The sequence below is a fragment of the Vigna umbellata genome, chromosome 11 (genome assembly GCF_029865625.1).
Source record: "Vigna umbellata cultivar VRB3 chromosome 11, Vumbellata_1.0, whole genome shotgun sequence".
In the NCBI taxonomy this organism is placed as follows: Eukaryota; Viridiplantae; Streptophyta; class Magnoliopsida; order Fabales; family Fabaceae; genus Vigna; species Vigna umbellata.
Window position 1 is genome coordinate 13,089,563 of NC_142175.1, and position 13,454 is coordinate 13,103,016.

General features: G+C 38.6%; 1 protein-coding gene across 1 annotated transcript; it reads left to right on the forward strand.

The window, feature by feature from the left end:
- The first annotated feature begins 1,195 nt into the window (after positions 1-1,195).
- Positions 1,196-1,620, forward strand: LOC124825790 (uncharacterized). Its single transcript, XM_047298496.1, has 2 exons — positions 1,196-1,336; positions 1,435-1,620. The coding sequence occupies exons 1-2, from the start codon at positions 1,196-1,198 to the stop codon at positions 1,618-1,620; spliced, it is 327 nt and encodes a 108-aa protein (XP_047154452.1).
- Positions 1,621-13,454: the final 11,834 nt, after the last annotated feature.

Consider the following 13,454-nt stretch of genomic DNA (forward strand, 5'->3'; position numbering starts at 1 on the left):
GACAGGTTCAACTACTCTCTCAGTCTCTTGAACGTCCGTCCTGGAGGGGGACGGACGTTTAATATATATAGACGTCCGTCCCCCTCCAGGACGGACGTTCAACAGACTGACAGTAGTTCAATCCATCAGTCTCCTTAACGTCCGTCCTGGAGGGGGACGAACGTCTATATATATTAAACGTCCGTCGCCCTCCAGGACGGACGTTCAAGGGGCTGACAGGTTCAACTACTCTCTCAGTCTCTTGAACGTCCGTCCTGGAGGGGGACGGACGTCTATATATATTAAACGTCCGTCCCCCTCCAGGACGGACGTTCAAGAGACTGAGAGAGTAGTTGAACTTGTCAGTCTCTTGAACGTCCCTCCTGGAGGGGGACGGACGTTTAATATATATAGACGTCCGTCCCCCTCCAGGACGGACGTTCAAGGGGCTGACTGGTTCAACTACTCTGTCAGCCTCTTGAACGTCCGTCCTGGAGGGGGACGGACGTCTATATATATTAAACGTTCGTCCCCCTCCAAGACGGACGTTCAAGAGACTAAGAGAGTAGTTGAACCTGTCAGTCTCTTGAACGTCCGTCCTGGAGGGGGACGGACGTTTAATATATATAGACGTCCGTCCCCCTCCAAGACGGACGTTCAAGAGGCTGACAGAGTAGTTGAACCAGTCAGCCCCTTGAACGTCCGTCCTGGAGGGGAATGGACGTTTACTATCTATAGACGTCCGTCCCCCTCCAGGACGGACGTTCAAGAGACTGATTGGTTCAACTGCCCTGTCAGCCTCTTGAACGTCCGTCCTGGAAGGGGACGGACGTTTACATATAGTAGACGTCCGTCCCCCTCCAGGACGGAGGTTCAAGATGTTGACAGGGTAGTTTAACCCGTCAACCTTTTGAACGTCCGTCCTTGAGGTGCCGGACGTTTACTATATATAGACGTCCGGCCCCCTCCAGGACGGACGTTCAAAAGGCTGAATCTTCAACTCTCCCGTCAGGCTTTTGAACGTTTGTTAGAGGGGTCGCACGTCTACTGTATTATAGACGTCCGACCCCGTCTAGGACGGACGTCTCCACACTCAATTATTTACATTTATGCCACCGGTCAATTATTTACGTTGGAGTTTTGGTGGACGGACGTCTATGAGGTGACGTTAAAGATCAATTTTGCACTAGTGAAAGCATGTCATTTGCCAGTGGAGATGGAGCATAAAGCTTTGTGGACTCTTAAATTTTTTAATTTTGATCCTTCTAAAACTCAAAATAAGCGCAGAAGGCAGATGCTGGAGCTTGAAGAGATGTGGTTGCATGCATATGATTCATCCAGAAGCTACAAAGAACAGGTAATATTCTATCATGATAGGAAGTTGATAAAAAAGTCTTTAATCCAGGACATCAGGTGTTATTATTCAATTCCAGATTGAAGCTTTTTCTTGGAAAGTTGAAGTCAAAATGGTCTGGGCCTTTCATAGTGAAAAGTGTGCGTCCACATGGAGCGATTGAATTGGTTGATCCAGCTGCCAATGATCAACAGAGTAGTTGGGTGGTGAATGGTCAACGTCTCAAGCATTATCTGGGAGGAGAAGTAGAGCGGTTGTCCACAGTGATGAAGTTGGTTGATCCTTGAAGTATATTGGATCAAGCTAGTGACGTTAAAAGAACGCTTGCTAAGAGGCAACCCAGTGATTTAAGAAATTTTATTTTTGGTTTGGTGATGTAATTATGAACTTTTGGAATTTTTGTTTAGTTATAAACTTGTCAGGAGAAAAAGTATCTACTGCAGGATACTATGTTCGGTTGCACCTACTAATGGGTGCTGGAGGATTTTGGGTCAGGCTCCTGACGTTAAACAAGCGCTTACTAGGAGGCAACCCAGTGTTCTAAATTCTTTAATTTATTTGCTTCTGGTTTTAGAATAAGGTTTGATGTACTCAGTTTGAAACTTTATCTGTTAGGATGGTTTGCTTGTGACTTATGCAGGATGATGAGTATTGCTTGATGATGCTTGGATATTGATTGATGTTGAGATTGTGCACTATATGCTAATATACAGGTGGTTGTTCACGAGCTATGTGAACAAATGCACGATGTTGTGATTGTGATTATGATGCTAAGCAGGATGTGTATGTGGAATGTTGAATGAGCCTATATGTGAGGTTTTGAACTCTAGAGTTTTTGGTGAATGAATGCTATTACTTTGAAAGCATGAATGACTTTGCCCAGGTTTCTATGACTGAATCACTTGTTTGTATGTATCATATGATCAAGGCCATCTGTTGTTACCCTTTATTATCCAAATGCATGATTTTAGCCCAATAAAAGAGAGCACAATGTGTTCTATCCTTTGAACCCTTAGCTTTGAACATGATAGAAAACCCTTTTTGAAAAGTTTTACCTTGAGTTGAGTTGAAGATATCTTGTGGTATTGATAAATGTTCAAGTTTGGGGTTGTTGGGTGGTTTAAAAAGGGGAATATGAAAAGCATTGAGCTAAGCATGTGAAAAGTAAAATAAAAAGGAAAAGAAAAGAAAGAAAAAAAAAGGCTCAATGCAAAAGAAAGTTGGGAAAAAGGAAGAATGATTGTGTTTAGATGAATCACGTAACTCAAGGATTTTGTGATACAGAAAAACCAATTTTCTTATTAGCCCAGCCACATTATAAGCCATAGAAAAGTCCTTGTGATGATACATGCTTGTGAATGTGTTTGATTATGGTTAAATGAAAGGCAAAGTTAATTCATGTGACATTGTGATAGTAGAGTGAATGAGTGACCTCTTATACACTTGTGTGTTTGAGTGAAACCCTTTATCTAGAGAGGAAAGATTCCATGTACACATAAGTGCATCTATGCTTAGTTGATTGATCATTCATAAGAATAACATTTGTTGAATATTATGTGATTATGTGAACACTAAAGCATGTGTGCATCTTGACTAAATTCTTTGTGTTGAACTGATTTGAGTAGTTATTCATCTTGAAATAAGGAGTTTTGAATGTGGTGAACCGTTGAATGGATTGGTGGAAGATTAAGTTACATTTTGTTTGCTTGAGGACAATCAAAGTTCTAAGTTTGGGGTTGTGAAAACAGTTGAAAAACTATTATTTTTAGACTTAATTTTGACCTTAAAGACAACCTTTATGACTTAGAAACTAGCTTGTAATCAGGCTTTTGCTTATGTTTTGGAAATAAGAGAGTTGGATGGGTTTTATGCTTGGTTTCTCTTGTTTTTTGCAGGTTTTAAGATGAATTGAATGGAACAAGTGAAGTAGCCATAAGGTGGAGTCAGAAAAGGTAAGAAAAAATGCACAAAAGAAGAGCCGCAAGTACCGCTCGGCGGAAATTACCGCTGAGCGGCACAGTAGTCCCGTAGTCACCGTTGAGGGGAAAAACTGCAGCTGAGCGTCAAATTGAAGAATCGTACTTACCGTTGAGCGGTAATTACTGTTGAGCGGTATTTTAATGGGGCTTGGGCCACTTTTCTGTAATCTTTAAGAGTCTATATAACGTTTTAGTCGACCTACGGTTAGTATCTTTTGGCAGAACGAAGCAAAATCACACTTTCTTCACCCCTTGGAGGAGGATTTTGGATGCTCAAGCTCCACTCTTAAAATTCTAGGGTTCTATCTTTCATTCTTTCATTATTTTTCATCTCGTTTCACCATGATTATGGTGAACTAAACCTTCATTGTTGGTAGCGAATCAATGTCAAAGGCTTTCAAACATTCTTCATCAAGCACAAATAATACATCTTTAAGCAGCAGATTACTCAATGGTTTTGAAATTTTTGAGAAGTCTTTAATAAATCTTCTATAGAATCTGGCGTTGCCTAAGAAGCTTTTGATTCCCTTCACATTTGTTGGTGGCGGGAGTTTCTCAATGACCTCTACTTTGGCTTTATCAACTTCAATCCCCTTAGCAGAAATCTTGTGCCCTGACACAATTCCTTCTATTACCATGAAATGACATTTCTCCCAATTAAGCACCAGATTTGTTTGAACACACCTTTTGAGAACAATATCCAGACTCGCCAAACACCTTTGGAAGGAATCTCCAAAGACTAAAAAATCATCCATGAAGACTTCAATGCACTTTTCTATGAGATCTGCAAAAATTTCCTGCATACACCTTTGAAATGTGGCTGGGGCATTACATAACCCAAATGGCATCTTTTTGTAGGCAAAGACACCAAAAGGACATGTGAATGCTGTCTTCTCTTGGTCTTTTGGATCTACCACAATTTGGTTGTATCTAGAGTATCCATCTAGAAAGTAATAAAATGCCTGACCTACCAATTGATAACAGTTGAAAAACTGTTATTTTCATGCTTAAAATTGACACAAAAAGCAACCTTTACACTTAGAAACTAGCTTGAAATCATGCTTTTATCCATATTTTCATAAATAAGAGAGCTAGACAGGTTTATGCTTGATTTCAGTGTTTTTGTGCAGGTTTTAAGGTGAATTTAGTGAAAGAAGTGAAGAAGAAGAGAGATGGAATCAGAAAAGACATCAAAAAGTGCAAAAGGAGAAGCCGAAGTCACCGCTCAGCGGCAGTTTACCGCTGAGCGGCACTCAGGAAGTCACGGGAGGTCCGTGATAACAGTTGAAAAACTGTTATTTTCATGCTTAAAATTGACACTAAAAGCAACCTTTACACTTAGAAACTAGCTTGAAATCATGCTTTTCTTCATATTTTCATAAATAAGAGAGCTGGACAGGTTTATGCTTGATTTCAGTGTTTTTGTGCAGGTTTTAAGGTGAATTTAGTGAAAGAAGTGAAGAAGGAGAGAGATGGAATCAGAAAAGACATCAAAAAGTGCAAAAGGAGAAGTCGAAGTCACCGCTCAGCGGCAGTTTACCGCTGAGCGGCACTCAGGAAGTCACGGGAGGTCCGCTGAGGGGCAAAATGGCCGCTGAGGGGAAGAAACGACTCACGCACTTACCGTTGAGCGGTACTTTACCGCTGAGCGGCACTTTTATGGGCTTGGACCTAATTTTCTGTAATTTACGAATAATATATAAGCTTTAGGGTTTCCTAGGGTTAGGTATCTTTGGCTGGAACGAAGCAAACACTCTCTCTTCCACCCCTTTGAAGGAGGATCTTGGATGCTCAGGCTTCCTCTTCACCTTTCTAGGGTTTTATCTTTCATTCTTTCATTGTTATTCATCTAGGTTCACCATGAATATGGTGAACTAAACTCTGTATGTTTGTTGGGGAATCAATGTAATCTTTTGAAGCTCTCATATATGGAATTTGTTTTTACATCTTTTATTTAAGACCTATGCTTTCTTTCATCATTAGTTAGGGTTTTTCCTCTTTGCTTAATGCTTGCGTTGTTTAACTCATTCGATGCATGATTAATGGTTTTGTCGATACGGGCACGTACGGGGAAGTCTAGATCCGGGGAATTTCTCCCAATATTATATTGGTTGTCGTTAAGCTCCTGCACTTATGAACTAATTATTAGGAATGCTAGGAATTGTATGAACTCGTAATTAGGGAGAAGCCTTCTTAAAAGGTACTTTAGAGAGTGGCATTAACAATGATGATTTGAATGTTGAATTCCTAAAATATATGAGAGTGGATAAGATGAAATTGACCCCCAACAACATATTCATACATATATTTCATTGAAAGTGTTTATCTTTTGCTTTTGCCATTGATCAAAACTTCATGCATACATATTTAATTTTCGTCTTTTGCATATAAAAATCCAAATATTTCGTCTTTAAGTCTTAGCTAATCAATAAACCACACAACAAAACTAGGCCGTGAGTCCTTTGGGAAGAACGATACTTGGTCTTACCAAGTTTATTACTTGAACGATTCGGTCATACTTACCGATTGAAAAACAAGTTTGTGACATCATATTTTGGTGTTCATAAATTTGTCCATCACCAATCTATCCAACATCTGGTCCATGAATGGAAGAGGACAATGATCCTTCCTAATAGCTTTATTCAACTTCCTGTAATCAATGCACATTCGCCATCCAGTAACAGTCCGAGTAGGAATAAGCTCATTCTTCTCATTATAGATTACTGTTATCCCACCTTTCTTTGGAACTACCTGTATTGGACTCACCCACTCACTGTCAGAGATTGGATAAATAATGCCAGCTTCCAAAAGCTTCAATACTTCTTTTCTAACCACTTCTTTCATGACAAGATTTAGCCTTCTTTGTGGTTGAGCACTCAGCCTATAGTCATCTTCCATAAAGATCCTATGCATGCAATAAGTTGGACTTATACCTTTAAGATCTGAGATTGACCACCCAATAGCTTCTTTGTTGGCTTTCAATATTTCAACCAACTTTTCTTCTTCTTTAGGAAGCAAAGAATTATTGATGATGACTTGCTTTGTTCCATCTTCTTGTAGAAAAACATACTTCAAATGTGATGGTAACATCTTTAATTCTAACTTCTTTGCTTTGAGTTCTTCTTTGGTATCAATTGTCTCAAACTTAGCATCCTTCATTGGAATCTCCTTCAATGTCTCCAAATTCCTCATACATTCATCAATCAATTTCTCTTCTTCTTCATTTAAGTCTTCACAAGCATCAATAAGAGTTTTCTCTAGTGGAGAAGAATGACATACCATCTTTTCTTGAACCATATAAACTTCATCAAGTATATCAAGTTGAAAACATGCTTTATCATCTTTAGGATGTGTCATGACTTTGAATACATCAAAATTCACTTCTTCATCTTGAACTCTCACTTTAAGCTTACCATTCTCCACATCAATTAAAACTCTGGCAGTCTTCATAAATGGTCTCCCAAGAATGGAAGGCACATCTCCATTCTCCTCCATCTCCATTATAACAAAATCCACTGGAAATACAAATTTGTCAACCTTTACCAGCACATCTTCAACTACCCCATACAGATATTTAAGTGACCTGTCCGCCAATTGCAGTGCCAGTCTAATGGGTTTGAGTTCCAAACCCTCAATTCTTTTGAACATAGAAAGCGACATCAAATTAATGCTAGCTCCCAAATCAATCAACGCCCTTCCAGCTTCCAACTCTCCTATGATGCATGGAATAGTGAAGCTCCCTGGATCTTCAAACTTAGGAGGTAATTGTTGTATGATTGCACTACAATTACCTTGCACTTCAATGTTCTCCTTCTCAATGTATTATCTTTTCTTTGTAAGGAGTTCCTTCAAAAATTTTGCATAGGATGACATCTGTTGCAATGGTTCTGAGAAAGGAATGGTAATCTCTAGTTTTCTAAACATCTCCATGAACCACTCCAGTTGTTTTTCTTTCTCCTTCCTTGAATAAGTCTTTGGATAAGGAAGTGTCTTTTCTAACTCTCTTGTTTTCTCTCGGCTACCTCTTTTCTCTTTTTTTCTTTCTCAACACTATCTTTCCACTCAAGTGTTTCTCTCCCACTCTCATTTTCTCTCTCTTTTCTCTCTATTTTTCTTTCCTCTAACACTTTACCACTTCTTGTAACAATGGTTTTACACTCTTCCCTCAAATTACTCTTTACATCTTTCCCATGACCTTCCATCTTGTTGACCATTTGCCCAATGTGCATCTTCATATTGTTAAATGCAGCCTCTACATTCTTATAGTAAGAGACACTCATTTTCATGAATTGTTGGAAAGTATGCTCCAATTTTGTGGTATTCTCATATGGAGCAGGTTGTGGCTGCCACTGTTTCTGCTGCCTTTGAGGCATAAAAATATTACATATCTCTTAAGGTAATAAAGATGGCTTCTTTGTCACTTCTTGCAACTGTTGAGTGATGATCTTATTCTGTGCAAGCAAGACATCTTGAGATTGCAATTGTAGAACTCCTTCTTGTTGAATTGGATCTCCTCTCTCATTATGCATCTCGTTGTCATTAGTAGCCCTGTTGTCAATCAATTCAGCGGCTTCCTCTGGAGTCTTACATTTAATATTACCTCCAGCTGAGACATCTAGCATCAATTTGGTTTGTGAACCAAGACCTCCAAGGAAAAGAATGACTATTGTTGCCTCGTCAAAGCCATGAGTGGGCGTCTTTCTCAACAAGCTCTTGTATCTATCCCAGGCTTGACCTAGCGTCTCCTCCATGCCTTGTCTAAAAGAAGAGATCTCTTGCTTCCCTTTGTTGATTTTAGATTGTGGGAGGTACTTATTTAAGAACTTTGAAACCACGGCTTCCCATTCAGTAAAGCTTTCCTCTGTAAAAGAATTCAACCATAACTTAGCATTGCCTCCCAATGAGAAAGGAAACAAACTAAGCGTTATTGCTTCATCCGGCACACCATTGATTTTTATAGTGTTGCAAATCTCATTGAATGTGGTGAAATGCTCATATGGACTTTCATGTGATAGCCCATTAAATTGGTTGCTCTTAACCAATTGTATCATCGCTGGTTTCACCTCCATGTTTGCAGCATTGACCCTCGGTCTAGCAATTTTATTAAAGTGATGAGGGCCAACAACAGTGGTGTAAGTCGCCAGATTACGTCTACTATTGTTCTCTCCGGCCATATCCTTAGTGCTTTGGTTGGACCTTTGTGGTGAGGGTTGTAGAAGTGTTTCCAGAGAAGGAAATAGTTCTCTAGAAGATCAAATTCTCCTCGTTCTTCTACTTTCGTCCAATCCTTCAAGAAGAGGTTCTGAAGTTTTCTTGCTTCTACTCCGAATTGTACCTTGCATACACAAGGAAACAAGTCCCTAGAAAAAATTGTTAGCACAAAAAGATAGAAAAAATAAACTAAACAGATAGAAAAAAAAAGATAAGAAAAAATAAAAAAAAAATAAAAAGATAAACAAAAAGATAAAAATTCAAGTCAAAGTTAATCACTAATCACACAAAGATAATAGTCAAACCACGAGTCCCCAGCAACGGCGTCAAAAACTTGTTAACTCTTGGCAAGTGTAACTGAATCGTATCAAGTAGTAATAAATGGTAAGACCAAGTATCGTTTCCCAAAGGACTCACGGCCTAAACAATTATGTGATTTGTTGATTAAATTAGACTTGTGAACAAAGTTTTGTAGATTTAAATGCAAATACTAAAAAGTAAATATGAATGCATGTATTGATCAATTGAACAAAATAAGCAAAACATGATTGAAATATATGGAATGATAATGTTGTTGGGGGTTTTCAATTCATCCTATCCACTCTCATGTATTCAAGAAGTCATCTTCTTCATTAATGATAATGCCACTTTCTAATTTACCTTAAACACAATGTCTTAGTGAAGAAAGCCCACTCCTAATCACTAGTTTACAATGTCTTGTCTCCCTAGCAATTATTCATGCATTACATTCGCACAGAAGCTTAAAGGAAACCAATCCTCCTATCCCTATGTCTAGGCAATATTACTATTGGGAGAATTTCTTCATGTCTAGATTTATCTATATGTGTCCATACAAATAAAATCAATGATCATGCAATTGAATGAGTTAAACAAAGCATGCATAGAGTATAGAAGAAAAACCCTAACAATTAATGAAAGAAAGCATATGGATTAAAGAACTAATTCAATACATGAGAGCTTCAATGGATTACATTGATTCCCCAACAACAATGAAGGTTTATTTCACCATAATCATGGTGAAACTAGATGAAAAATAATGAACGAATGAAAGATAGAACCCTAGAATTTTAAGAGTGGAGCTTGAGCATCCAAAATCCTCCTCCAAGGGGTGAAGAAAGTGTGATTTTACTTCGTTCTGCCAAAAGATACTAACCGTAGGTCGACTAAAACCTTATATAGACTCTTAAAGATTATAGAAAAGTGGCCCAAGGCCCATTAAAATACACTCAACGGTAAGTGCGATTCTTCTATTTGACGCTCAGCTGCAGTTTTGCCCCTCAGCAATGACTACGGGACTTTAGAGTGCCGTTTAGCAGTAATTTTCGCTGAGCGGTACTTACGGCTCTTCTTTTATGCACTTTTTCTTCCTTTTTTGACTCCATCTTATGGCTAATTCACTTCTTCCATTCAATTCATCTTAAAACCTGCCAAAACAAGAAAAACCAAGCATAAAACCCATCCAACTCTCTTATTTCCAAGACATAAGCAAAAACATGATTACAAGCTAATTTCTAAGTCATAAAGGTTGTCTTTAAGGTCAAAATTAAGTCTAAAAATAATAGTTTTTCAACTTTTATCAGCTTTCAATTCTAAAACCTTTGGTGAAGGTTCATCCACAAATAGACCACCACTATTTGCTGGAGACAACTATGGTTTTTGGAAAATAAGGATGCAAATCTTTGTTGAATCCGTGCATAAAGGAGTTTGGGATGCAACTCTAAATGGTCCATCTGAGCCCACTCATGTTTTAAATGGAAAAGTTGTTTTGAAAATTTTTTGAAATTGGACTCAAGATCAGAACCGAAAAGCTCAATATGATGTTAAGGCTAGAAATGTTACTGCTTCTATGCTAACCATGGATGAATTTTTCAGGATATCACAATGCAAGACTGCCAAGGAAATGTGGAATGTTCTTGAGGTCACACATGAAGGAACGAATGAAGTGAAAAGGTCCAGAAAGAACTCTCTTATACAAGAGTATGAGTTGTTCAAAATGAAAGCTGGTGAGACTATCTATGAGGTACAGAAACGATTCACACACATAGTCAATCACCTCATGGCTCTCGGGAAAGTGTTTGATAAAGAAGAAATCAACATAAAGATCCTGAAAAGCCTCAACAGAAGCTGGCAGCTGAAAGTTACTACAATATCTAAATTAAGAGACTTGACCGGCATTAACATGGCTACGTTATTTGGAAAACTAAGAGAACATGAATTGGAGCTTGGAAGGCTAAAGGAGGAAGAAGAAATTGATGAGAAGAAATCAATTACTTTAAAGGCAACAAGCAAGAAAGCTACAAAGAATGTTGAACTTGAAACTGAATCAGATGGAGATATACCAGAAAAGGAAATGATGAATATGATGGTGAGAAAATTTAACAGATTCATGAAGAATAAAAATTTTGCAACTACAAATGTAGGTTTTTTAAGAGGAGGAAAGAAAAGCTCAAGAAGCAACGCTCTTCAATGCTATGAATGTGGAAAAGAAGGACATATAAAACCAAAATGTCCAGACTTGAAGAACAAGGAGAAAGAATTCACGAAGTATCCTCAAGACAAGAACAGTAAGCAAAGGAAAGCTTATATAGCTTGGGAAAACAGTGATGAAGACTCTTCAAGTGATGATGATTACAGTGTTGAAGAGGAGTCAAATTTATGCTTCATGGCAGGCTCTGCACAATCTGATGATGACATTGATCGTGAATTTGAGAATGAACCATTAGAGTTCAAGTACCACATGCTATTGGATGCATTTCAGGAGATACATGCAGAAGCCATGCGACTTCAGTATAAGGTGAATCGATTATCCTTTGAGAGAAGAGACTATGAATACAAAATTGATAATCTAGTACAAGATAATGAAAAGCTTGAAAAAGATCTTGAAGAAGCTTTGAAATCTACAAAGACAGTCAAAACCGAAATACAAGTTTTTGAGAAAGAATGTGGTAACTGTCCTGTACACATTGAGAAAATTGACTACTTAACTAGCACATTAGCCAAATTTACTCAAGGCAAAGAAAATCTTGATGTTGTGTCAAGATCATCTGGAAGAGCTATCTACAGACAAGGTATTGGTTATAAGGCTAAAAGTAATAAGATAAACTCAAAGAAATTTATTCATCTGAGTAAACCTACTACTAATGCATGTTTTTACTACAACACAATTGGTCATAATGTTAGAAACTACTATTTTAGAAATGTTGGAGTTCCAAAGGGAAAATACAAATGGGAGTTAATTAATGAAAAAGCATATGTTATTAAGAATCAATTCAAATACATAAGAGTTCACAAGATTACATCATCCCCCAACAACAAATAGAGTTTAGTTCACCATAGACATGGTGAAACTAGATGAACAATGGAAAAGCATGAGATAGCAAAACCCTAAAAGTAGAGGATGGAAACTCCCACATCCAAATCTGCCTTCAGAGAGTGGAAGAGTGTGTTGTTGCGCTGCTCCAGCCAGAGATACCAAACCTAGGACGTCTGGTCCTTTAAATAGAGCGAAGACACAACAAAAACAAAGCCCAAGCCCGTGTCACTAGCGCTCAAGCGCCCCACTTAGGGTGCTCGAGCAGTGAGCGATGGTCTTCTACGCTCAAGCCTCATCGAGGACGCCCAAGGTTCCCACTTCTAGCGCTCAAGCACCCCAAAAGGGGTACCTGGGCGGTGAGCGGTGGTTTCCTGCGCTCAAGCCTTAGAGAGGACGCCCAACCTTCGTGCTTCTGGCGCCCAAGCGCCCCAAAAGGGGCGCCCGGGCGGTGAGCGGTGGTTTCCTGCACTCAAGCCTTACAGAGGTGTTAAACCCTCGACAAGTGTAACCGAATCGTATCAAGTAATAAATTTGGTAAGACCAAGTATCGTTCTCGCAAAGGACACACGACCTAGACAGTTGTGTGGTTTGTTGATTAGCTAAGACTTGTAAAACCGATTGATTAAGATTTGAATGCAAATACTCAAAAGTAAAGATGTATGCATGTGGTGATCAATGGGCAAGAAGAAACAAAACACATGATTTGAATTATATGTATAAATATGTTGTTAGGGTTTATCAATTTCGTCCTATCCACTCTCATGTATTAAGGAATGTATCATTCTTTTCATTAATGTTAATGCCACTCTCTAAATTACCTTAAACCCGATGTCTCGGTGAAGAAAGCCTAATCATAATCGCTAGTTTACAATGTCTTGTCTCCCTAGCAATTAATCATGCATTATAGTGAACAGAAGCTTAAAGGCAACCAACCATCATACTCCTATTTCTAGGTTTATACTACTGTTGGGAGAGATTCCCCAAATCTAGATTTCCCCGTATGTGTCCATATCGACAAAACCAATGATCATGACATCGAATGAGTTAAACAATGCATGTTATGAGCAAAGAGGAAAAACCCTAACTATTAATGAAAGAAAGCATGTATCTTATAAAAGATCTTGAAGAACAAATTCCATTACATGAGAGTTTCTAAGGATTTAGATTGATTCCCCAACAACAAAATAAGCTTAGGTAAGCATAATCATGGTGAAACTATATGAAATACAATGAAAGAGTGAAAAGATAGAACCCTAGAAAGTGAGAAAGGAGCCTTAGCATCCAAAATCCTCCTCCAAGGGGTGAAAAAGTGCGTTTCTGCTTCGTCCCAGCCAAAGATGACTGACCTAGGTTAACTAAAACCTTATATAATATTCTAAAAAATACAGAAAAGTAGGCCTAAGCCCAGAAAAGTGGCGTTCAGCGGTAAATACCGCTCAGTGGTAGTAGCGCGTGATGCATATTTCCCCTCAGCGGCATTTCTCCCCTCAGTGGTGCTAACGAGTCTTTGAGAGTGTCGTTCAGCTGTAATTGGCATTGAGCGGTACTTGCGGTTTCTCTTCTTTTGCACTTTTTGTGTCCTTTTCTGATTCCATCT